Genomic DNA, 25,038 nt, shown 5'->3' with positions numbered 1-25,038 from the left:
ATCGTATCAAATGGCAACACTGTTCACTATATAATAGACCTGCAAAGAATTTCTTGTGTTTATTATTTAAATTTAATTGTAATTTGTTTTTAGTTTAGTTGTTTTAGTTTCTTGTTGTGTGTTGTATGTGTTCTGTTTCTGTATTTTGTTGTAAATTTGTAGTTAATGCATATGAATGATTTTTGAATTATAGATTTAATTATTAACTTTTCCAGCAGTTTAAGTCTTTCATTTCGGTTCGATCTGTGGCTGAAAATTGTTTTGTTTTGTTGTTTATTTTTTGTTAATTTGTTGCTTATTCAATATAATTAGGATTCTGCATTCTGTTTGATTTCCTGTCCGTTTAGTAAGAACATTGCATTACTTAATTAATTCGCTTTTATCGATACATTGAACTTTAAATAGATATACAGTATGTAAGCAAACGAACGGAAACAAATCAAATAAATAATATTCAGTAAGATGGCAAACGAAATGATCCTTAAAATGTTTTTAGTTTAAGCGTTAAGTAAGTTTCTAGACTCTGCTTCCACTGCCTTCCACTGTCCATATGCATATATAATACCATATATTCATATACTTCTTTAGCTTTGATTTTATTTCTTCATATTTTTGTTTGTCGACTTAATGTCTAAGTTTTCACTTCGATTTTAGTTCATTTATTAGCATTAGCAAAAAATGTTGCAAAGTACTCCTGTCCACTCTCCACTCTCCACGTTCGTCAAGACGGCGCCTATGGCACATCCTTGCACTCCTACCACATATATCGGTATATATATAGCGTATAGTTTCTAAAAAATATCTTCATATATATTTTATATAAATTCAAGCTTTAAAAAATTGGCATTTCCTTTAGTCAAGTATGTTTGTTTATCTCTAGATCTATATGCATAATACCCTTTAGTTCTGTTTACGTAGGAAAGTAAAATGCGAATTCACCATAATTTATTTAGAAAAAAAAACGTAAGTTACATTATATTCACTTATATGGATATATGTATATATGTGTGTGTGGGTGTGAGGATATATGACAGAGGACGAGAAACAAAAACAAGCTGGGCTGGGGATATTCTCTCCTGGGCTGAACACTTTTCTAGGATGGAGGTAAGTCGATTTTGGAGTTTCAAGCTCTGTTAGCCGTCTACAATTACAGATCTGGTACAGGAATATGGTTATAATCGTCTAGTTATCGTATGTATATGGCCGTATGTCTCTGCTGTACACAATCACACAAACACAAACAAATGGCAAACAAGTTACTACACAGAACGCACTGAAAACAGGTAGTGAGAGTCAGAAGCCGTAATTACAACTACCAAAGGCCGAGGGCTTTTATTTCCTTTGCAAAATTAATATCTACCATTACAATTATTACAATTAGTGTTTGATTTGTGTACAGAAATATGAAATTCCCTTTGCGCTTATTGCCCGTAATTTAGTCTGGATATGCAAGTCCCGGAGGACTTTATGGCCTGATCTATACGTACATCGAGTACTCTTCGCTACGGAGGAACTTGACTAATCTATGTGGGGCTCAAGTTTCAAGTTTCAAGGTTCAAACGAGGCTTTCAAAAACAGAAACTCAAATTTAGGTTGATCAACTCATACTGAGTTTTCTTATATCAATTATAAGGCTTTCCTTGCTAGCGCAGCGCATTTCATGCGCCTGAAGAACGTTTACTACTCGGATACAAGAATCGCAACTAAAACAATGATGATGAGACTAAAAATAGCAATTGTAGCAACTAAATAAACAAAAGAATTTAAAAGAATATGAAGAATTAAAATCGAAAACAATGTACACTTAATCTGACGCTCGTTTGATTATTTTTGTAAAATAATGCACTATCGTTTAAAAAAATTCATTATTAATATAGGTTGCTCCTGCTTTTTACAATCTAGAATTTAGCTTAAATATTTTTACTAAGACAGACGACGAACTGATGGGTTCCGGATCTGTTCCCTATACCAAATATTCCCCCATTCCATATTCGAAAGAGCTCTTCGAAAGCGAGTGGGCTACGAGGGGTCGAGGAGTGATTCTCCGACTTATGATAATACTTGTGAGAGAGAAGTGGGCGTGGCCATAGCATATATCCTTAGCAACTATAGTCGTACGCCTGTGCGTACTATTAGTGTTTCGCCTTCGTAGTCGTATTCTTTTAATGTCGCGCTCCGTAAACGTAGATAGGAATTATGATTCTGCTCGCTGGATGCTGCTGCTGCTGTCCTGGAAAAGGGGGAGACAGGTTAGCTTGCTTTGAGAACACTCCATTAGACGGCACTTACTGCACTGCATCTTACACCCGGTTGGTCAGGTGCGTCTTGTCGCTGCGCTTCGGCGGTGGTGGTGGCGGACGCTTTTTGGCCGCTCCCATAGCTGGCGGCGGCGGTGGCGGCGGGGAGCCGGCTGCTGCATCGCCTGCGCCCGGATTCATGGCCAGGTTGAGCATCGGATTGGCCCCCACCTGGCCGGCGCCGTTCGTCTGCCCGTGCACGTTCTCGTAGAGAGCGTTGTGGGCGTACTCGTAGTGCTCCCGCACCCAGTGGCTCACGTTGGCCGTCTCCCGGTAGTAGTGCGACGAGTTCGCCCCCGAGTTAAGGTTGTGGGCGGCCAGGAGGTCCTCGTTGCTGAAGTCCCGGAAGCCCAGCACCTCGTGCGGCGTGGTGGCCGGCTCCAGCTTGCACTTCTGCGCCACCTGCCACTTCTTGCGCATCACGCGCTGCAGATCCTTGAGGAAGTCGCGCGGCGGGTTCGAAGCCGACTCCTGCAGGCGCTTTGGGGACGTCACCTCGCCGCTGCTGCTGCCGTTGCTCTGGCTGGAGAGGCGGGCCAGATCGGTGCGCGGCGGCAGCATTGGTCCCGGGGCGTAGATGTGGTATGCCGAACCGGAGCCGCCGCTGGAAACGCTTGAGTGGCAACTCAGCGTGGTGCTGGGCGAGCGCTGGGGCAGCACCGGTTCCGGGGAGCACATTTTCCGGCGCAGCAGCACCGGCGAGTCCGCGAAGGAGACCTTCTTCTGGGCGGGCGGCGGCGGCGGCAGCGGCGGACCAGCCTGCATCTGCTGCTGCTGGTAGGCGGGACCCACGTAGTCCGGCGGCGCCTTATACGGCGGAGCAGCCTTCAGCACTCCGGCGGGCTTCACGGGCTTGGCCGGCACGGCCGGCGGCAGGGCGCCGTTGCTGTTGGGCATGGCTCCCCTGATGTCCCCTGACATGCCCATACCCATGCCCAGGGGCGCTGGGTTAATGTTCGTGGGGGTGGCCGGACTGGACGGCCCGGCGGCATAGGTCATGGCCAGGACGTCCTCGGGCGGCGGCGGAGGCGGCAGCGAAGCCAGCGACAGCTGGGAGCCGTACACGTCCTGCTCGTCGGCGCCCTCGAAGGCAACCGGAGGCGGCGGTGGCGGCAACGAGTCCAGGGACAGGGTGGAGGAGCACATCATCGAGGCGACGTCGCCTGGCGGCGGCTTGGCGCAGATACTAGGCGTGGGCGTGGGCGTCGAGTTGCTGCTGGACGAGTTGGAGGAGGCACTGCCTCCCATCGCCACTGGCTCCGCCACCTGCTGCTGCTGCTGTTTCACAACCGGAACTGGGCGGCGCTTGAGGGTGCCGCTACCGTTGCTCTCCTGGGACTTGCGGCGACTGTGGCGACGCGTCAGAGTGCCGCTCCGCTCCGGGGAGCTGGCCGCATCCCCGCCAGCACTCTCGCAGATGGTGATCTCGCCCACCTCCTTCAGCTGGCGCGTCATGGTGGTCAGCGGCAGGTTGGGCTTCATCGAGGGCTTGCGCTTAATGGTCCCGGTGGTGAACTCCGAGTCGAAGCCGTTGTTGTCGTCCGACAGGCAGCCGCTGGAGCTGCTGCTGGAGGCGCGCGAGGTGCGGCCGCTGGTCGAGATCGTCGAGGACATGCTGCTGATGGCCGAGGAGACGCTGCCGCACTGCGACGGCACCGCCGACGAAATGCTCGAGATCGATTCGCTGCGCATCGAGGCGGCGAAGCTGGACTGGGAGACGGCGTCGCCATCGGAGCGACCACCGGAGCCGGTGCCGTTGCCGTTGCCGCTGCCGCCGCCGCCCAGGCAGAGATCCTCGAGGAGCATCTTGTGGCTGTGCCACAGCTGCTTCCCGTACTTGCACACCCGGATGGCCGTCAGCCAGCGGTCCAACGTGGGCATGTCCTCGGCGCAGAGCATCTTGAGGGAGCGGCAGGACTTGCCCAGCGAGGAGTCCACCGCCGCCTTGAAGCCGAAGGTGAAGTCCGTGGGCGCCTTCCACTTCTTGCGCCACCCCAGCCCGGTGTAGACGTTGTGCCCCTGGAAGAGGGTCAGGCAGGCCAGGTCGCGGGTGTTCTTGGTCTTCTCCTTGGGGAAGTAGTAGAGGCCGGAAGTGCGCAGGACGAAGTGGTAGCGCTTCCAGCCCTTCTTCGGGTCGGCCTTCATGTAGAGGGGTCCGTCCAGCTGGAGGGCCGGTTGGACGGGCGCCTCGAAGAACTCGTCGAGGAGCATGTGGCGGGTCTGGTCATCGTGCTGGCAGCCCGGCGCCATCTGGGGGCCCGGCAGGTACAGCTCTGGGCGGGCGAAGAGCGCCACCTTGTCGGCCCGCTGCTGGAAGAGCACGCGGTTGCCGCCATCCGAGTTCCAGTTCATCAGGTTGTCCACCAGGAGCTCGTGGTCCTCGAAGAGGCGTTCTGCGGGGAGAGGATAACGGTTAGTAAGTAGGTCCTGCCCACCAGAAAGCCACCAGGTGGTCACTCACCCATCTGAAGATCGCCCAGGTGCTCCACCAGCGACCAGACGGGCTGCATCTGGACGTGGTTCTTGTCGGCCAGGAGCCGAGTCACATGGCCGCAGATCATGCGCTCGTCCACCAGGAGGGACTTGGAGGCACCGTCCGCGGTGAACGCCTTGACGAACAGCCGCCGGATGGAGGGGTGCTCCAGCTTGTGCAGCGCCAGCTGGATCTTGGCCGCCTTGGAGATGTTGTTGCCGTTCCGGGCCACCTGGCCGCGCTGCCCGTGTCCAGCTCCTCCGCCCAAGCCACCCATCTGCTGCTGTTGCAACTGCTGCTGCTGCTGGATCTGCTGCTGCTGGAGGGAGGCGTTCGAGGAGGCGGACGACTCGCTGGACAGCAGGGAGACGGTGTCACTGAAGGCGGAGTCGTTGTCGGGGGACTCGGTGCGCGGCTCCCGGGGCGTCACCACGCCCAGCGTGATGCCCATCGTCATGCCGGCCACCGGCGGGTGAGGCGGCGGCGGCGGGGTCTGGTGGCTCCCCATCATACCGCCCCCGCCAGCGCTACTGTTGTGGCCGTTCTCCGACACCCCCGACGAGGAGCAGCTGCTCACGTCCGCCGAGATGGTGCTGTTGGTGCGCGAGTGGGAGCGCGACGAGGAGGCCGACATAGACGCCATCGGATTCCCGCCTCCTCCGCCGGGCGGAAGGCCTGGCCGGAGGACTCCGGAGGACATGTTGGCAGCTCCTCCCGCCCCTCCCAGGAGGAGCGTGGCCTGGTCATAGCTTATCTGGTGCTCCAGCAGGCTCAGTTCGCCCAGGATCTGGTCCAGCTCCGACTCCTGGGTGTCCTCCAGGTTGGCCATGGAGATGCGGTAGGTGTGCGACTGCTGGATGCTGGATGCCTCGCCGGTCAAGGGTCGGTCGCTGTGCCTGCGCAGCTTGACGCCAGCGCCCACAGGGGAGTCTCCGCCCGCAGGGGCAACTGCTCCTGCTCCGGCTCCTGTTCCGGCTCCGGCTCCTGGCCCGCTGGCGGCACTGCCCACCAAAATGCCTTTTAGGTTGATCTGGAAGAAGAGAGAGTGCTGGGATTAGTCTTGTATTTGGAATGGGAGGCGAGTCACACCTCTTCTCTGCAACTGGAGGCCTCCATATCTAAGACCATACTATACTAGGTTAGAGAGGCCCCAGAGCCCAGAGCCCCAGAGCCCCAGCTCCCAAGCCCCGGCATTACTTTCATGTGGAACGTGCCACATTGGAGCGTCCGCTGCCGAATGACAATTTCGCGATTAGCGATTGCCGATTGTTGATTGTTGGCTGTTTGTTGTTGGATGTTGATTAGCAATGCAGCAGCTGTTGCCACTACCCTGCCCCTGCCCCTGCCCCTTCCCTGCCCCCCCTTTTGACCATCTCAGTGGCCCAAACACGTTACACATTTCCGTTTTGGCCGGAATACTTCGACTCCGAGCTTGTGGCCCAAAAGCGTAGTAGACTGCCACGCCCCCTATTCCCCCTATGCCTCCCCAGCAGCTGTGCTGATAGTCGAGCTCTGTTTTTTATCGCCGCTGATGCTGTTTTTTGTTGGAAGTTGCAGCTGACTGGCGGGCTAACTGGCTGACTGGCAAGTGTTAAGTCAGTTTCCAAGGCACAAGTCACGTACTGAAGCGACAAAGAACAGTGGCAGGGAGGGGGGAGGGGCGGACGGAAGGGGTCGTAGGGCGGGAGCCAAAGGGCAAAAAACAATTACAATGACGGGCAACTGGCAACTGGCAACTGGGCCAGGTAGAAAGGGGGGTAAGGAGGGGAAGAGGAAAAGGAACAAATGACACGCACTGAAGAATCGCCACAACAAACACACAACTTTCGAGAAAACAATTCCGGACACATTCCGGACAGCCAAGAGGAGGAGCTAATACCCGGTACTCATGCAGTTTACGCAACAGTTCATGGCTTCCCACCATCCATCATCGGAAGAGGAGTCTCCTGCCTCGTAAAGCCCTTGAATGAGTGACATTTTAGTGAAGCTCCTCATTAATAAAGACTGGCAACTATGTGCGTCATCTGCTGGGTTTTGAAACAAAGGAAGCTTCTGGAAACACCACTTCGAACTAGGAGTTTCGAAACTCGGGTCTTGACTTTCATAAATGGCTTGCCATAAATGACTAGTTTCCTGTCAGGGTTTGTGTGATTTTTAATTGAAATATTACTATTATTACTAAAGTGCAATAACAATATATGATTTATTATTAAAATAGAAGAAAAAAATATGGTTAATTGGAGGGGAAGTCACATTTTTGTTAGTTTCTTTTTAAGAATACATGTATCTTAATCTATTCTTTGACATAAATGGCATATAGTGGAATATGTAGTATAAAATGGTAGTATATAGTAGTAGTAGTAGTAGTAGTAGTAGTAGTAGAAGCATAGTAGTAGTAGTAGTAGTATAGTAGTAGTAGTAGTAGTAGAAGCATAGTAGTAGTAGTAGTAGTATAGTAGTAGTAGTAGTATAGTAGTAGTAGTAGTAGTATAGTAGTAGTAGTATAGTAGTAGTAGTAGTAGTAGTAGTAGTATAGTAGTAGTAGTAGTAGTAGTAGTAGTATAGTAGTAGTAGTATAGTAGTAGTAGTATAGTAGTAGTAGTAGTAGTAGTAGTAGTATAGTAGTAGTAGTAGTAGTATAGCATTCTAATGTAGGTAGAATGTACTATACTATACTATATACTATACTATAATATATAATATACTATATACTATGTACTATACTATACTATATACTATACTCTATATATTACTATACTATATAGATACATAAACTACCATATACTATTACAAATAAAATCTAAAATCTTGTTCAAAAAATCAAAATTATGAAAAACTGTATTACATTTATTAAATTATCAAATTATAAAATATTTTTGAAAGTTTTTCCGTTTTTGGAAACTAAAAATTGGAAAACCTGATTTTTCGTACTATAAAAAAGGTTTTTATTATCCAAAAACCAATTTAAAAAATTATTGTTTAAAAAATATATCCTATTTCACATTGAAAATCGTATTTGGAAACTCTGTTTCAAATTTCAAAACAATCATTGGAGTGGTTTTCGAGTTATGATAAACATCGACTTTGAAAACACGAGTTGTGAGAGAAAAGCTTCGAAGTTTCTTATAATTCCTTAAAAAAACCCTCAAAAACGAATTAAAGCAGTCATAATTTTGTCGATTTATGATTTTTATTTGAAACACAACATTATTTATAACACAACTTGAAAAAAATTCAAACCAAATGAAAAAAAACCAGAAGAGAAAGTATAGCATTAAAATTGGTTCAAATTCAAAGAATTAGCTGCAGTCTTAACTACTACTGACTAGAAGTAACTAATTATTAGTATTAGTATTAGTACTATGAAGTATTATTTAGTATTTTTAATAAAATATTGCGAAAAAGTCAATCAATATGTGTTTTTTTCTAAAAGAAACTGAGCTCTTAAACATCCTTCCACTTTATAACAAAACTGTTCCGAGTATGATTGGTTTTAGAACCAAAACTGACTAGTTTTTTGTGACTAGAAGTATTATGGAACTTTTTGTAACAAAAAATAGTCACAATAGCTATAAAAATATAGTTTTTTATACAGTAACTTTCCACTTATATCTCATATGTATGTCTCCCAAACACTATGAATTAGATATACATGATTCACTTTGTATTCAAACTTTTTGAATATGCATTGTTTTAAAACTAGTGCTTAGTTTTTGTTTCGTATTTATGATCTTTTCAATACAAAAAAACAAAAAAAAATGCATAAACCTTCAGTTGTTTAGTCAGTAACTGAGTTTCGAACACTCTTTCTATCTGGTATTTTTTCAAATACTTTGAATGAATAATTTTTAATTAAACTTTTTGAATATGAATTGGTTTGGTTTTGGATTGCTAGTTTTTGTTTTGTGTTTATGATATTTTCAATAAATTAACAACAAAAAATTCAGATTTTTACGGATTCAGTAACTGAATTTCTGGTTTCTCAAATACTTTGAATAAGATGTGTCAGTTATTCGCTTTTTATTCAAACTTTTGAATATGAATTGTGTTAGAACTTTAATTAGCTATCTTTTCAATAAAATAAATACAAATAAAAATAATAATAAAATAAGTAGTTTATAGAGTAACTGAGTTTCGAATACCCTTCACTTTATTAGTGAATGATTCACTCTGTACTCAATCTACTGAATCTCTTTGAATATGAATTGTTTCGGAAGCTGACCTGGAGGGGCTCCCGGGCCCCGTCTATCCCGATGCGCACCATGTCCGGCCAGTGGGAGTCCGGCAAGGTGTAAACATGGCCCGAAGACTGTCGAATAGCAACTGCTGGCCACTGGAGCCACTGCCGGCTCTGACAGCGGCTCTTTAATGGCCTTTCAACGCTTCACTGAATGAGTCATTGCGTGGCTCGAAAAGGTTTTGTTTTCGTTGGCTTTTATTCTCTCTTTGAGGTAATTGGCACTTTGGCACAGGCACATCGCACTGGGGACTAGTGTCCAGTGTCCAGTGTCCGCCGTCCAGTGTCATCTGTGCAACGCACCACGAAGGGCAGTGGCGGCAATGAGGCGGGATGTTGGGAGGGAGAGGGAGAGGTTTAAGTTTAAACGAGGTTAGAGAGCTAGCCCCGCTCGGTTAGCGTTGATTTATGGATGGAAGTGTACACAGAATGCGACGGACGGAATGGCGGCCAGATAGGCTGGCCACTCCGCTCCGTTCTATGCCAGAGTTCAATGACAGGCCGCGGCAACGAAATCTAATTGACTTTCCTTCCTCCATAGCTGGGAGATGGGCGATGGGCGATGGAAGGGGGCTAGTCCCCAGACCCCAGACCCCACAGAAGAGCCGCACAGCCTCCCATTCCCAGTTCGCTGTTGTTGGTTTACGAGGCTTGTTTGCATATTTTTGTTGTTTGCTTAGGTCGCTGCTGGCACCTCTCCCTCTCCCAGTCTCAGTCCCAGTCCCGGCTTGCAGCAAACAGTTCTCGGGGCATCCTCGCATCCAAGTGCCAAACAGCCGAGGCACAAACAGAGCCCCTGGCGGAGTCTTCCGGGGGGAGTGGCTCTCTTCGGGGAGAATCTCGGAGAACCAGAATCAGCGCCGTGGAGGAGGAAATAGCCACAAATGGAAGCCTTAAGGTAATCCTCTAAAGAAAGAGATCTCCCACACTCTCCCAGTGCTGCCGAATTAGTTTTTTTCTGGCTAGATCTGGCCTATTGTGAAGTGAAGTAGCTTATAGCCGAAATCTGGTGGTCAGTAAGGTGGTCAGTAAGATGTTGAGGTCAGTACTCAGAGTACTCCCTTCAGTGTGAACGTATTTCTGCCATCTCAGCCAAGATGTACGCACTACGGTCCCATTGCCAGTCAGCTGTTTTTGTGATAATTTCTCCTAATTTATTTATTTTAAGCCATTTTATCCTATTTTGGCCTATTTTTAACCAACTCTTAGTCTATTTTGAAATATTTTTGCCTATTTGTAACCTATTTTGGAATATTGATTGCATATTTAAGCCAGTTTTCACATATTTTAACTTATTTCAGCATATGTTTAGCCTATTTTGTCCTATTTTTAGCCTATTTGAGTCATTTTTAAGATAATTTTTGTGTACTATAAGCCTAATATAGCTTATTTAGACTCATTTTAGCCGCTAACACCATAATTATACCCTATTTGAGCCTATTCTTTCCTATTCCTTCCTATTTTAGCTTATTTTATCTCAAAATCTAGCTCATTCAGCAGCTCCATCTGGCATCACTGCTCTGTACAGTGCCTGCCATTAGAATGGGAACACTTTAAGAGTCCCCTGAGGTACACGATCCATAAGAAATGGTATATCTGAGATGTTGGGATCATAATCCACCATAACAATAATGTTAAAAATGTTAAAATAACAATTAACATCCCCGTGCAAGCCTAATAATAAAATATTTACGATCGTGGCATAAAAAGTGGGTGATTTGAAGCACAATAAGCGGCCGTAGCGCCAAGTAGCTCCGGTTCTAAGACGGAGACAAGGGCTTCCTCGGCCGAAAAGTGATCAAGGTTGGGCAAAGGCTGAAACTGAACAAAGGCTGGCACTTGCTTCAGTGCCGGGGCCAGACCAGGCCGTAAAGTCGCACTCTTAATGGGGGCTGAGCTGCTGCGGAGCTGGTTTTTCTTTCCGATTTCAGATTTTCTGAGTTTCTGAATCGGAATCCGTAAATAGGTGTCTCCGGTGCAGTTCAATGTTCGTTCTCGGCTCTTGTGGCTCACCTTGGGCCGTTGTGGCTCGGCCCAGATCGGTGCTGGCCGCGTTAGTTCCATGATAAGCCAATTATGGCCCGCCAGAGCCGATAATTGTATGGCCGGACAGGCAGTTTGAGTCGAGGCTGCTCGGGAGTCACTTCCTCACTGCCTCGGACCTCGTACCTCCACCTGCCACCTGCAACCTGTACCTAGCCCAACTAGCCCCAGTGACCAAGCAACCCACTAACCGTATCTTATCTGGCCAACAATTGGGCAAACACCAGGCAGGCCCCCTCCCCCCATCCTCTCCAGCCACTCTAATCCCACTCACGACCTACTCAACCGGGCCCCTCGGCGCCGCAAGTCGCATGTTCTGGGCCCGTTCCGCTCCCGGGGAGACCCTGCTCGCAGAGTAATTACTCTTTACTTTTTACTAGTTTAGTAGTTTTTTGTTATCTCCTTTTTTTTTGTAGTTTTCTTCTAGTTTTTTACGCATTACAATAATTTCCCGGCAATTAACTAAAAGCGACAGCCATGACGTCATGGGAATGGGTGGGAAAGTGGAGTTGGGCGGGGAATTATTATTAAAAACACTGCACGGACAGAAACGGGTGCTTTTTCATTAGATATGGGAGTATTTTTATCTTTCAGAACATACTCTTGGAATACTCTTTTTGAATCAATTATAGGATATTATTTTATATTTCTATTATTTTATTATATTTTTATTATTATTATTTTTTATTAATCTATTCAAGTATTATATGACAATTTCTATTCAAAAAATATATGAAAAACAAATAAAAGAGCAATTTGTTTTTATTTTAGAAAACATAAAATCATTTTATGCCGGGCTTAAATTAAAAAAAAAATTAAAAATATTAAACAATAATACACCCGGTATTCAGATCATTAATGGAATATTTTATTTAAAAAACAAACAACTATAATTAAATAATTATAACACAAAAATAATAATAAAAATAATAATAAAAATAATATTAATAATAATAATAATAATAGAAATAATAATTATAATATATATATTAACAATAATTATAAAAATATTAATAAAAATTATGAAAGCCCAGAAACCTTGTTTCCCTTGGAAAACATGACATATTCGAGTCACTTGAGTCGGAGTCTAGTTCGGGTTGGGTTTCGCTTTCGGTGGGCTCCTCCTCCTCCTCCTCCGCCTCCTCCCCTGACCAAGGGCCCTGGCCCGCCCTGCCCAAGGCCTCCCTGTCCAAGCACCACGAATAGTCTCATGTTTGTGGACATTTACAGCGGCTTCCGCAGTCGATTAATGGAAGTGGTGGCCAAAAAGAGCAGCGCCACAAGAGTTTCGCCGAAAAAGCAACAAGAGCGGGCAAAAAAAAAAAAAACAAAACAAAAAAACTAAATTAATACATTAATTCGGCTCTTAATGGTCCCCAGTCAGAGGCGGGCAGGGCAGGCAGAGGGCAGAGGAGGAGGAAGCTTCCGGGGCGGGCTGTGGAGAGGCCTTCTAGAGGGGCTCTCCTTTGCGAATCGGTCTCTGGCTGGCGGAACATGAATGGAATTATGGACTGCGGGGGCCATAATGCGAGTGTTTGCCTTTCGGGCCACCGCCGATGGCCGTCATCCGCCTCCGAGCAGGGCTTCTAGCTCTGGAGCGGTTCGGTTCGCTGGGCAGCCTAATTGGCGGGCCCTAGGGGGAACCGGGGGAAGTGGCTTTTGTCCACTGGAGGTAGTGTCTTCACTTTCTTGAAGCCTTTCTTCCAGGGCCCGCTGTCGGTGGGAACTCTCCTCAGGTTCGGGGAGAACCAGAAGACACCAGGAAGTAGTATTCCAGATAATATCAGTGAAGATAGTAGGGGTGGGGAGTAGTGTAACTACAAAGTTGCTATACTTTACTATAGAATGTATTAAGAAATAATAATATTATATAGTAATAATAACTGAAACACAGATTGCAACAGAAACAGTGTTGAGTAACGACTGTTGTTAATCCTTAGAGAGCAATAGTTTCCTTTTTACACTGCGCTGAACTAAACTTAATTATGTAACACTTAATATACTATCCTATACTATCTCACTAAAATAATAAAAAATTTCACATAATAAAAATATTATTAGAAGTTTTAGGTCTAGTTGTAGTTATTTAACTAATAATTATTAACTATGTCAATTATAAACATAATTATTCTCCGCATCGAACCCTTTTTGAAAAATAGTAACAGGAAAAATAGCAATTTTTTGAGAGACTGGTGTTTTTTATTATTGTTATTATTATTATTATTATTATTGAATTACATTTATTAAAACTGCCTTGATACGAAAATCTGTGTGGGTTACGATGTTATTTCTGCTGATATATTGCTATTATAATTAATATTGGTATTAAAACCTATAACCTTATAATTAATAATTAAACTGAGCCCATTTGGTTTCTTTCTTCACCTCCGGGCATTTATAAAAGTTACTCCTGCTATGAGTTTGCAACAAAAATGAAAAAAAAGGTCACATTTACACACAGTAAGGGTTAAAGATAATTAAGAAATTCGTTTTGTCGCTTTTCAACACTGGATGTTAAGGGACCAACAATCTCAAGAATATATATATAGTATACGATAATGATAACAAAAGACTGTAGGAAAAGGCTCTTTTTCACATCTATTTCTCATGAAGATAAAATGTATGGTAATATGGACTCTATAGACTCCAGAGAGCCTTAAAAGAGGCATGGTACTCCAGGTACCTCGAGGTACAATATACCCCCACCCCTCTGTTAAGAAAGCGGAAGGGCAGGGCTCTCATTAAAGCAGCTCACGCGACGACCCTTTGAGAAACATCTGCCCCACTTGACAGGCCAGGCCAGGATTAGGGACCAGGACCAGGACCAAAACCTTCCTGGTTCCAGAAAGGAAAAGAAATCAGCGTGGCGCGTGCAGGGCGAGTGGCAAGGGGAGAGGGGCAAGAGTCCAGGAGACGCGTGGCCTCCGATGCAGCTGCCACTAGCAGGTAGTGGAGGGGGGAGGTGCGGGCCAGGGAACAATACAAATGTTGCACCTGCCGCCGGCCGCACAATGCCAAGTGGATGGAGGAGCGAGGGGAGAGAGGGAAGAACCTCTTGCCAAAAACGCTCCGATGACGTCCGTCTTCTGTTTTCGGATTCCTCTACCCCACCTCCCTCCCTTCGCCAGTACAGGTCCTTGTTTCCCTCCCTCCCCCTCCGCAGTGAGTCACTCCAGATCGAGATAGCCTCCGTCCCAGACAGCCTCCCCCCCCTCCCCAGGAACAGATGCGTTTTCGAGCACATCCTCTAGCGGTGGTGGTTATCCCGTTTGGGCACTCGGGCCTCTGGAGGGCGTGCCTGGAGTACACTCGGAGAAGCGGAGTGGAAGTGGAAGTGGCCACAGAAGGCTACTCCAACTGCAAATGGTCTTTACCTCGAGGCAGTCACTTGAGAGGGAAGCGGCGGGTTACTCGCTTCAAATATGAACAGAAGAGTTTCTTGAAAAAATTGGATAATGGAGGAATAACAGGAATAATAGTAGACTATATGGATGGTGAGAGATATAGATATGAGATATATACGATTTGAATCTTGGGAGATATAGATATGAGATATATTAGATTTGAATCTTTAGAGATATAGTGCCGGTCTCACTTGAAGAATAGTTCGAAAAAGATTTAATTTTTTCTTTACTTTAATTAGATATTTATTATTATTATTATTATTATTATTATTATTATTATTATTATTATTATTATTATTATTATTATTATTATTATTATTATTATTATTATTATTATTATTATTATTATTATTATTATTATTATTATTATTATTATTATTATTATTATTATTATTATTATTATTATTATTATTATTATTATTATTATTATTATAAACGATAGAAGTGTTTACAAAACTAGACTAACTTATATATTTAACTTATATAATATATAACGGCTATATATTAGATATTTATATTCCGAAGTAAGATTTTGAAAACAGAAAATAAAAACAATACTTCTCTTAACATGCTTTATAAGCAGGGAGTGCCAATAGTGATTATTTATTTATTATTTTATTTATAATTGCACTATTTTTTTGCTTCAAAATAAAAATGCATGAAAACAGTTCGAAATATCAAGAGATTTTCAACTCGTGCCACCTTTGAATTAATGAGAGGTTCGAATTATCGAGAGTTGACTGTATCAGATATCTGGTATAATATCTCGATATAGTTGATGCTCTTAACTTCTAGTAGTCATAAAAGAGCTAAAATTATACAATTCTATTATTCTTCTTGAAGGATAATAATCTATATATCTAATATATATCTAATAATCTATAAATTTTGATTTTAATTTATTGTTAAAAAGGTAATTAATTTTAAAGGAATTATAAAAAAGAAATAATCATTATTTATTTAACAAAAAATAAAACTCATAAAATAGTTTCAATAGTTAAAATATTTCAAGATTTTTTTACACCACTTATCATAGTTTAGGACTTAATAGAACCCTGCTTATAAATGTCTGAAAAGAAAAGGTTAAATTCCTTAATTTGAATCTTAAGATCTTAACTTAAGATCAAATCTTACAACCTATTCTCTTAGAAAAGTATAAAATAGTTAGAAACTATTTATCTACTATTATTTCTCTTTTATGCTAATAATTTAAGATGAGATATTTGATTTAAACTAAACATTATAATAATATTAAAATATTTTATTATAATAATTATATTCCTATTCCTTTCCTATAGAATCATCTTCGTGACAAAAATCCAATTTTGCCTTAAAGGTAAAAAATTGTATATCTCAGTTTTCGAAAACCTTTTTTTCAAGGTGCATTTAATTATTTAATTTAATAAGAAAAATGTTATATTAAATAAAATAAAATAAAACTAAATTTTGAAAGATATAGAACCCACAATCCCCAACCTTCAGCTAGTGTTCGAAAAAGAAAAGTTAAAAAAATCTGAAGGAATCCTAGGAGATCCCAATACTCTGAGATACGATCTTGAAACCAAAAACATAGTAATTTCTTACAGAATCCTATTATTATTATTACAGGAACGTAATAGAATTCCTCCTCAAAGAACCTGAAACACAATCCTCATAAGTAAGAAGTAAGAAGCATGTTCCAAATCCCAAATCCCCTTTTTTCGAAAACCTCTTCTCCAGGTGCAGTTCTGAAGAGAAGAGTAACCCGAGACGCCGCCTGCTTAGGGGTTGGTCCTGGCAGCTCGGCAGGCGATCGGTGTCCGTGTAGTGTACCCTTGCCACTAATCCTCCCTCCCCCCACTCCAGACTCGCTCCGGGGCATTAATCACTTGTTGATGCCACAAAGTGCAGTACATTGGCCTCATAGGGCTCTCGTTTGGACTGGGAACAGGAACTGGGGATGGGGATGGGGATGGGGATGGGGATGGGGATGGGGAGTAAATTATGGATGATAGATGCCCATATGGGCGCCCGATTGTCCGCCAATCAATGGCCATTATAATTATAGAAACTAATTCGGCAAATTGGTGGCTGAAGGCAGAGCCCACGCGTCAATTAGGAGCGGAATGCGGAATACGAGATATAAAAAGAGTCATCTAGTCTACATATATCTAGAATCTAGAATCTAGTATCTAGTAGCTAGATGCTTAGCATACAGAGTGTGTGTTAGTTTATGTGTGTGTGTGTTTTTTGCTAAAATTTTTATTGCAAAGTCAATTAGCGCGAAAGAGAGAGAGAGAGAGCCTGGGAATGGGAGTCGAACCGGGACTGGCCAGTGTGACCAGGCAGGAGGCAGGGTTCAATGCGCTCACTAATCCCTCCCCAACACTGCAGCCCGGCCCCTCTATCCGACTCTATTTCGTGGCGAACTGCAATCTATTAGCGAAAATTGGGTCACTGCACGCCCACTCGGCAGACAGTCTGCAGGCTCCCTCCCTTTCCCCCTACACCGACGAGATCGAAACTGATCCGTTCCAAATCGGAATGGGAATGGGAAACGGAATCCAAAGACTGCAATAACCGCAGGCGAGAGGGAGAGAAGGAGAGCTCGTGTTTAAATATAATTTACAAATTGTAACGGACGCCCACAGAGGAAGGCGGAAGCAGAGCAGAAGCAGAAGGATAGGAGATAGAAGACACAAGATAGAGGACAGAGAGAGAAGTGGAGCAGAAAGAGGGGAGTCAGAAGACACAAAACCGAAACCACAACTAAAAATACGACATGAATATAATTTTTGCGCTCGCTTTGAAATAAATATGAGACTTGTTAAGAAACAAATGGGCTACACTGGCAGAAATAATTTAAAATTTATAATTATAATTTATAATTATAATCCCCAATGACCCCATTATCCAATAGCCAGGGACTCCACTGTAGGGCAACTGCACAGGGTCGGAAAGTGGAAGAGGGGGAGAATCTGAAAAAAGCAACGGAATGACATGGAATTTTTTTTTCGAATGACGGCAATAGAGAACGCAGGAGAACCGTAGAGCCGCCGATAGGCAGAGATAGCAGAAAACATAAATTGACGAGGGGGCTGGGCTGGGGATGGAGATGGAGAGAGAGTGAGAGTGTGAGTGTGGAGCGCGAGAGAGACACGAAAGCAAGCGGGGGCTGCAAAGTCGTGTGAAGCAACAAGCCCAAGTACATCATTTCGAAACGAACATGGCGACAAAAGAATTTTAAATATGTTCGCGTATGCGGCTCGTAAATGTAAATGTTAATGTAAATGAAAATGTATTTGTATTTTGGTGTGCATGTTTTCTTCCTCTTCCACTCCCTTCCACTTATTCTCTCCCTTGCCCTATACCGCGCCTGTAAATTATTTTTTCCCATTTTTGGTTCCTAAACGGAAACCAGCCATAATAAAATATTTACGGCGACAAAAACAACAGCAAAAAAAAATGAGCAGCAGCGTCGCCGCATAAATATTCAGTCGACGTCGCTGCCAGCAGCAGTAGGCAGTAGCAGTAGCAGCGACGTAAAAGCGAAAAGGGAAAATGGGAAGCGGGAGGAGCAAGTAAATCAAAATCAAAGGCAGCAGGCAGCAGTCAGCAAGGCGTGTAACAGGAGAATCACAAAACGCAAAAACAACCAAAGAAGAATGTGCAACCAAAGTGCGGACTGCAAAAACAAAAGGTTGGGGGGAGGGAGAAAACAACCGCAAGAGCATCCACAGCCGAAATGGGAGCACAATTGAGGATGCTGAGCGGAGGGGAGGGAGCATGGACCGGGGGACCGATGGACCGAGCCAATTCTCCGCAGGGCAGGCGACATTCTACAGTACAGTGGGCCGCGTCAAGGCCTCGTGTGGGCGAAATCCCATTTCAGGGCTGCGATTGCGAGATTGCGTGTGCAGGAATTTACGAAATGGTGGGATGTGGAATGGGCCCCCCTGGCCGAAAGCAATTGCCTCAGATCCGCCCTGGTACAGTTCCATTAGGGGATCAGTCGGTCAAGTGGCCCGATGTTCCAGGAACCAGGTGTAGGTTTCAAAACTCAAGCACAGACTACGCATGTTTGCAAGTCCAATAAGTTGCCAAGTTTACGCTTCCCAGAAACACTGGAAAAATCAAACACTTTTGCATTATCGGTGGCACAAGGGTGCCATTGTAGTGCAACAATCCCAAGAATTCAGGTGGTGCGTCTCCCATTATGTGCACTTGTATAAACAGAGACTGTCTGCCGCTCAGATATTAACAGTTTTTTAAAGTTTTTTGCTCGCAGATTGTGTTTTATGATCTATACATGGAAAGAAATAAAAGACAGATTTATACCAAATAGGTAAACTAACGCCAAAGTTTATACTTCCGCGAAATAAATCCAATATTTCGCATCATCTGGATATTATAGAGTGTGATGGTGGCACCAAACTTTAATAAACAATAAAACTTGTTATAATAAACCGAGGAATTCCATAGAACGAAATGAAAACGCAGGAAAACAAGCCACTTTAAACATACATAGTAGTACTACTATTATTTAATACTCACTAATAGATGACGTGCCTTATCAGGGCATTATTTTAATTACGAAATAGACTTGCACAACAAGCCTGAATACTAATTATAAATCAGGCCCAATGACTAGGAAAGTCAATATTAAACATTAGCCATGTGACTAAAAGGAATGTTTTCATGTGGCATATTTTCTTTTATCATTTCCCTGAATCACTCGATGGTTCGGCGCTCTGCACCCACAATCAGACCATATGTACAGAAAATGACAAATTAATGGGCATCCAGCGTTGGGAAAGGAAAACTGGTCTAGGCAGTTTTCTGGTTGGAATCTATAAAATCAATCACATTTCCACGAATTGCCCGCTGAGTCACACTGTTCCAGATGCACTCTCCACTCTCCACACTCCACTCTCTCTCTCTGACTGTCTCTCCCGCTCAATGAGAGCGGGAGATCTGCAATTACAATCTGTTTTTGGTGTGGAGTGCACATGTGTGCGTGCGAAAGGGGTAGAATTAAAAAAAAAGTGCATGCATGTACATGTGCGTGTGTGTCCATTTTGGTGGCAATGTAATTAAAAAGAGTTGAGCAAATATTTGACGAACGTGCAGAAGCAATTAAGCCAGGAAGAAGGAAGGAAGGGAAGGAAGGAGAGGCCAAGGAGTCGCCAAATGCGGGTGACTGTGCTGGATGATGGTGGTGCGACCGTAAAAGTCAGGGGTGTGGGGGTGGGATGACGCACATGTGCGTACAACGGGGCGTAGAAGCCGGCGAAAGGCAAGGGTACGGCTAAGGCACATTTTGCAGAGTTGCCACCTTGCCCGCCTCGGAAAGTGCGGAAACGGAGATAAGGCGCAAAGTGGAGACGAAGTCAACAATAATAAACGCTCTTCTGAGTCGGATTTGGAGTCAGAGTCAGAGTCCCCCCTCCCCCCTAAATAAACTGCTGCCGCTGCAATCCAACAAAATTTGGGGGGTTTTTTCTCCCCCTTTCCTACTCATTCCCCCTCTTCCTCTGCTATCACACATCTGCCCACTCCCGTTGCTTTCACGAGAGACACAAAAGCGAAAACGCATTAACATTAACTGCCAAAAACAAAAACAAACAGCTCCTGCTGACTGCGAGAGGGAGGAGTGTGGAGTGTGGGTGGGTGGGTGTGTGGGTGGGTGGGTGTGTGGGTGAGTGAGGGAGCTAGTGGGTGCAGGGGGGATGGCTGGCCGTGGCCGTTATTCCTCTTACCACGTCGACGTTTACGTCAATTTTATTTCAATTGCCGCCCGCTGCTGCCGCTCTCCTTTCTTATTCCGTTGCTTTCCACTGCTCGCTCCTCTTTGCGTTCACTTCTCCCCAATTAACAAAAGGCACTTTTAATTATTGCTTCATTTGCCCCGCGGAATGCCACAATCTGCTGCTGCGGCTGCTGCTTCTTGCTCTGCTGTTGAGTTGAGCTGCCTCTTCTTCCGCCGATTCTTGTGTATATAAACAGCAACAACAATAACAACAACAAGAACGGATATGGAGTGTAAGGAACTTAATAAACGGCGCAACGCAACGAATACAAATCGAAATCCACGCGAAATCAATCAAAACATAAAAAAAAAATAAATAAGAAAATCAATTGTTCACTTTGATTTCGAAGCGCGCGCTTCACTATTTTGTTGGATTTTATCGACAAATTGTCTCTCACATTGCGTTTCGCAACGCAGTACCGGCTTTTCCGCGAGTTCTCGATGCGAGTGCCGCGATGTGCACTCGAGGAGGCAACTTGGTCAAAAAAAAAAGATGTGTCGGCTGTTTATGCTTTTAAACGGGGCTGCTTATCAACGCGTTCCACCACCGCCACCACGTTCCACCATCCACGATCTACAAAAGTCGCCAGCGACAGCGCACACTCTTGCGCTCTCCCGCTCTCTCTCGTACGCGTCAAACGGTTTGCATGCTCTCTGACTCTCAGCTGCACTGCGACAAACAGTGGGACTAGTTGGCAATTTATTGCATAATTTTTCAGATCTATAAGCAATTCTTGCAACTTTTTGTTTTTATTTTTTAAATTTAAAGCAACACTATTTATTTATCAAATTTAGCTGATTTTGCTCAGTGTATGCTGGAGGTGGCAAGGAAAAAGGTATAGTTTTCCCAAAAATTGCACTGTGGGCGCAATTTGACAAATTTGACACGCACCCGCCGAGGTGGACTGAGGAAAGTCCTGCTGCGCATCCTTGAGGTGGCCAAGTCGTGCTGTTCCAGCGAGGGACTCGGATATGGGATATGGGACGTGCGGGGCACGTAATTGCAGTTAAATTTTATTGCAGTCACGTAGCGAAAAAGGCAGAAAACGAAACCTAAATTGAAATGGAACGTAGGACGACCCGTACTCCGGGATGCCCTTCTTCCGAAGGTGACTGCAAGGGTTTTAGTTAAAAAGAGACATGAGAGATGAGAAAGAGAGATGAGTCCAGAATAACGGCTCTTTCTGGGTTTAGTCACTTTTGAAACTGTTTACTCAAGATAACGGTTAAATAGGAAACAGCTGTTTGGAGAAAAATCAGCTGACTAGAATTATTTTCAATTAGTTTTTTCAAATTATTCAATTATTTCATTAAAAAGTGAGTAAAAATGAGGAACAAATATATATATTATTTTTTAAAATTAAATTTAAAATTAGTATTCTTATTACCATCCTTTTCAAGACCAACTAAGCGACTTCACTTTGAGAGGGTATGCCACTAACTGAGCCAAACGCAGAGCCAAGACGCAAAAGGAAGAATAACCCATTCGGAGGCAGCGACCCAGCCGACCGCCGCTGCGGCACAAACAAAGGAGGCAACAACACCAACTGCGTTGCACATCGTCTTTCATCGGGAATCGAGTATTCCCCCTTGCCCCGTACTCCGTTCCCAACATATATGTAAACAAACACAGAGCTCCAGAACGATCCGAGCCATTTAGAACTGCTGGCCGGCGATGGTGGAGAAAGTAATGGAGAAATGGAGCCCAAAAGAAAGAGCCGAGAAGCCAGCGAAAACAAAAAGCTAGTACGCCAATTAATGTGTCGGCACTTTGTTGATGCTGCCCCGCTGCCCGTTGCGGCTCTGTTTTCGAGTTCAGATACAGATATCGTACGCTTTATTTTGCCACAACGGCAACGGCGGCAACTGGCCTAGAGATTAATCATCCGAGCACTCTCCGCGCTCGCCTTGACTCATTTCCGAGCTCGGATCTTGAGGTCTGAGTCGGAGGCCATCGGAACACTACTACGTAACTCTGACTCCGAGAGCACTGAGCTCTGAACTTTGTACCTGGATGTGGCAAGTACGGCATAAGGCACTACTGCCACGCCCCCACAGCCTACGCGACAAAAGTCTAATTAGAAATTCAAAGTACTTCACTTGGAAAAAAACTTAGTTTAGTTTCAAATTGAATTTTATAAAAATAATAATATTTTTTTATTCACGATTTTAGGGGTTTCGCTTTCCCAAAAAATTTGGTTTTTATTTTCCAAGATCTCCAGAATATCATCCAAAATATATATAACATATAGTCAGAAGAAGGAAGAACAGTCTTTAGTGCTAGCTCCTTTGGAACTCCATTGGAAGCTCCCCCCTTTAGTCGTAGTTCTTTTGGAACTCCTTTGGAGAATGGTCTCTTTAGTCCCAGCTCCTTTGGCACTCCATTGGAGAATGGTCTCTTTAGTCCTAGCTCCTTTGGAGCTCCATTGGAAGCTCCCCCCTTTAATCCCAGCTCCTTTGGAACTCCATTGGAAGATCCTGTTCTTTTTTTTTATAAAAACCTCTCCCAAAAACCCCATTTTAATTTTATTTTTTTTCTTTGTCCAATTATGGATTTAAGATCTTAAATAAATTAATAATAAATTTTATTTTCAACTCGAGAATGCACTTTTTGACGTGGGAGTTCCCCAGAAATTACGTCAAAATAACTGCGTTTTCGGTTGTTTTTTAATAAAAAATTGCAGAAATTATTCTTTAAGTGTAAATATATCCTTACAAATAAAAAAAAAGTATTAATTTAAATTTAGTTTTTTAGTCTTTTTTTTTAACAGTGAAACCCATGACCCATAAATACCATAAATACCCTAAAAAAATAAACTTCTTCCAATAAGAAAGTGGAGTTTTTCTCAAGTGTATTTTTTGTTATTTTTTTCCCTTTTTGTTTTCGATGTGGGTGCGTGTTATGAAGTATGGAGGAAATACAAGAAGAAGAAAAAGACACAAAAAGACACACACACACTCGCTCACATACACATGCATAAATTTTAGAGATATAGGAGGAGATACTTACATTTGTTATTGTTGCTGCTTCCTCAAGGCAACTGAGAGCCTTTTGTTGTTGCAGTTGTTGCTGGATTGAGAGTTGTTGTTGCTGATTTTGTTGTTGTTGTTGCTGTTGTTGTTGAGCCGCAAGACCACCACAATCCATAGTACAGGCCAATTGAGTAGGAGTAGCGGGGCGCGGGAGTGGGAATGGGAGTGGGAGTCGTCAGTAAATTGAGAGTGCTCTCCTAGCAGGCTCTCGATGGCTCGCTGTCTCGTTTCCTCCTCCCTTTCTTTGTGTGTTTGCTGCGATGATCGCTTATTGCACAGAAACGAAAACAGAAGCACAAGAAGTGGGGGCAGAAGCAGAAGAGGGGGCGAAGGCAGCAGCAAAGACAGATGCAGCCCCAAAGTTCGGCATAATTGAAGAAATTGAAGAAATGCGATGGCGATCCGTCTTGAATTTCAACGATTCGCAGTACAAGGGACCCGTTAACCGCTATTCCGATTTCTGTTTCTCTCCCTCTTCTTTTTTTTTTTTTTTTTTTTTTTTTTTTTTAGCTAACTGTGCACTTTGTCTTTGTGCCTTGTGCTTGGTGTCCCATGCATTTTCGCTGGAGCCCGCTGCTTCCTTGCTCTCTCTTACTCTCTTTCTCTCTCTCTTTCGCTTGTAGTGGAGTTGTTGCTCCCCCTGCTGCGTGGGCGAAAATACCGAACGATAACCGAAGAGAAACCGAAGCAGGCCCGAACACACAATTTGGAGTTTATGCACTCACACACATGCACTGCTGCCCTCTCGCTCTGGCTCGCACACTCTTGCCCAATACGCCTACTCCAACTCCAACTCCAACTCCAGTTCGAGTTCGAGTTCCCCCCAACTGCAAATGCGATTCGAAATTTATTGCACTTTCCAGCTGCCTATTGCTCCTTGTTGCACGGCCTAATCCTTGTTATCCATGGGTTAGCTTCGATTCCGATTTTTCGCGTCACTAGGCGGCGTTAGCTTTGTTGTTGCTGCGCCGAGTGCATTGCAGTCGAGTCGGGATTCCTGCCCACACACCAAAAACAACCACACACGAAAAGTAGCGGAGGAGAAGGAGGTGTTTCCTCCTGTTTGGCATCGGCGGTGAATCACCCAGAATCACAATCGACTAAATGGCACTTCATTGATCGAATGGCGGGCGAACAGAAAAAAAATAGAACAAAACAAACGGATGCTACTATCGGGAAACTACGAAAAGTCCGTTCCGTGCGTAGATTTTCACGAAAAACGCCCCGCCCGCGCCGCACTTGGAGTAGGTTTTATTTGGAAATATATTTTCTGTCATTGGCTGTTTGGTCACACTCCTTAGTGTGTGACCTTTTACATACGGGCTGGGAAGCACTGTTTTTAGAGCTTTGCAACACTGATGCAACTGCACCCAACATGTTGGGTATTGTGCAGTTGGGCCAGAGTGAGAGATACGATGTTTTCTCTCGCTCACTCCTACTTAGTGTAGCGTATTAAAGTGACCGTACTTCTTTGTGAAGGAGACCCCATAACGCGTTATTTTGCTGGACTAACCACTTGCTGTGAAAATCAAAATCAATCAAACGGTGGATAGGGTTGTTGCTTAATTTAAATTTTTAAATTTTTTTAATCTTTTAATTTACAAAACGTGTTTTTTTATGAATATCAATTAAAAAAAAAATAAAATTTAATATTACTTTAATCAAATTCCATCTGTAAACATAAATTCTTTTGTGGAACAAATTTTGTAAATCAAAGGAGTCTGGAAACCCAAATTTCACTTCCCTTTCAACATAAATTGCCG

The 25,038-nt window shown here is 44.0% G+C and overlaps 1 protein-coding gene across 2 annotated transcripts; it reads right to left on the bottom strand.

The window, feature by feature from the left end:
* Positions 1–1,306: 1,306 nt before the first annotated feature.
* On the bottom strand, positions 1,307–24,575 carry LOC6503168 (amyloid beta A4 precursor protein-binding family B member 1-interacting protein). Of its 2 annotated transcripts, none has more exons than XM_001963530.4 (4): positions 23,253–24,575; positions 4,759–5,800; positions 2,290–4,690; positions 1,307–2,230 (listed from the first exon to the last, which is right to left on the bottom strand). In XM_001963530.4, the coding sequence occupies exons 1-3, from the start codon at positions 23,388–23,390 to the stop codon at positions 2,301–2,303; spliced, it is 3,570 nt and encodes a 1,189-aa protein (XP_001963566.3). In that variant the 5' UTR covers positions 23,391–24,575; the 3' UTR covers positions 1,307–2,230; positions 2,290–2,300. The 2 variants fall into 2 exon arrangements, with proteins under 2 accessions (XP_001963566.3, XP_044572862.1); XM_044716927.1 differs by lacking the exon at positions 23,253–24,575 and adding an exon at positions 20,193–20,952.
* Between the last annotated feature and the right edge of the window lie 463 nt (positions 24,576–25,038).

This window comes from Drosophila ananassae, chromosome XL (genome assembly GCF_017639315.1).
Source record: "Drosophila ananassae strain 14024-0371.13 chromosome XL, ASM1763931v2, whole genome shotgun sequence".
Taxonomy (NCBI): domain Eukaryota; kingdom Metazoa; phylum Arthropoda; class Insecta; order Diptera; family Drosophilidae; genus Drosophila; species Drosophila ananassae.
This window is presented reverse-complemented; position numbering and strand designations above follow the sequence as displayed.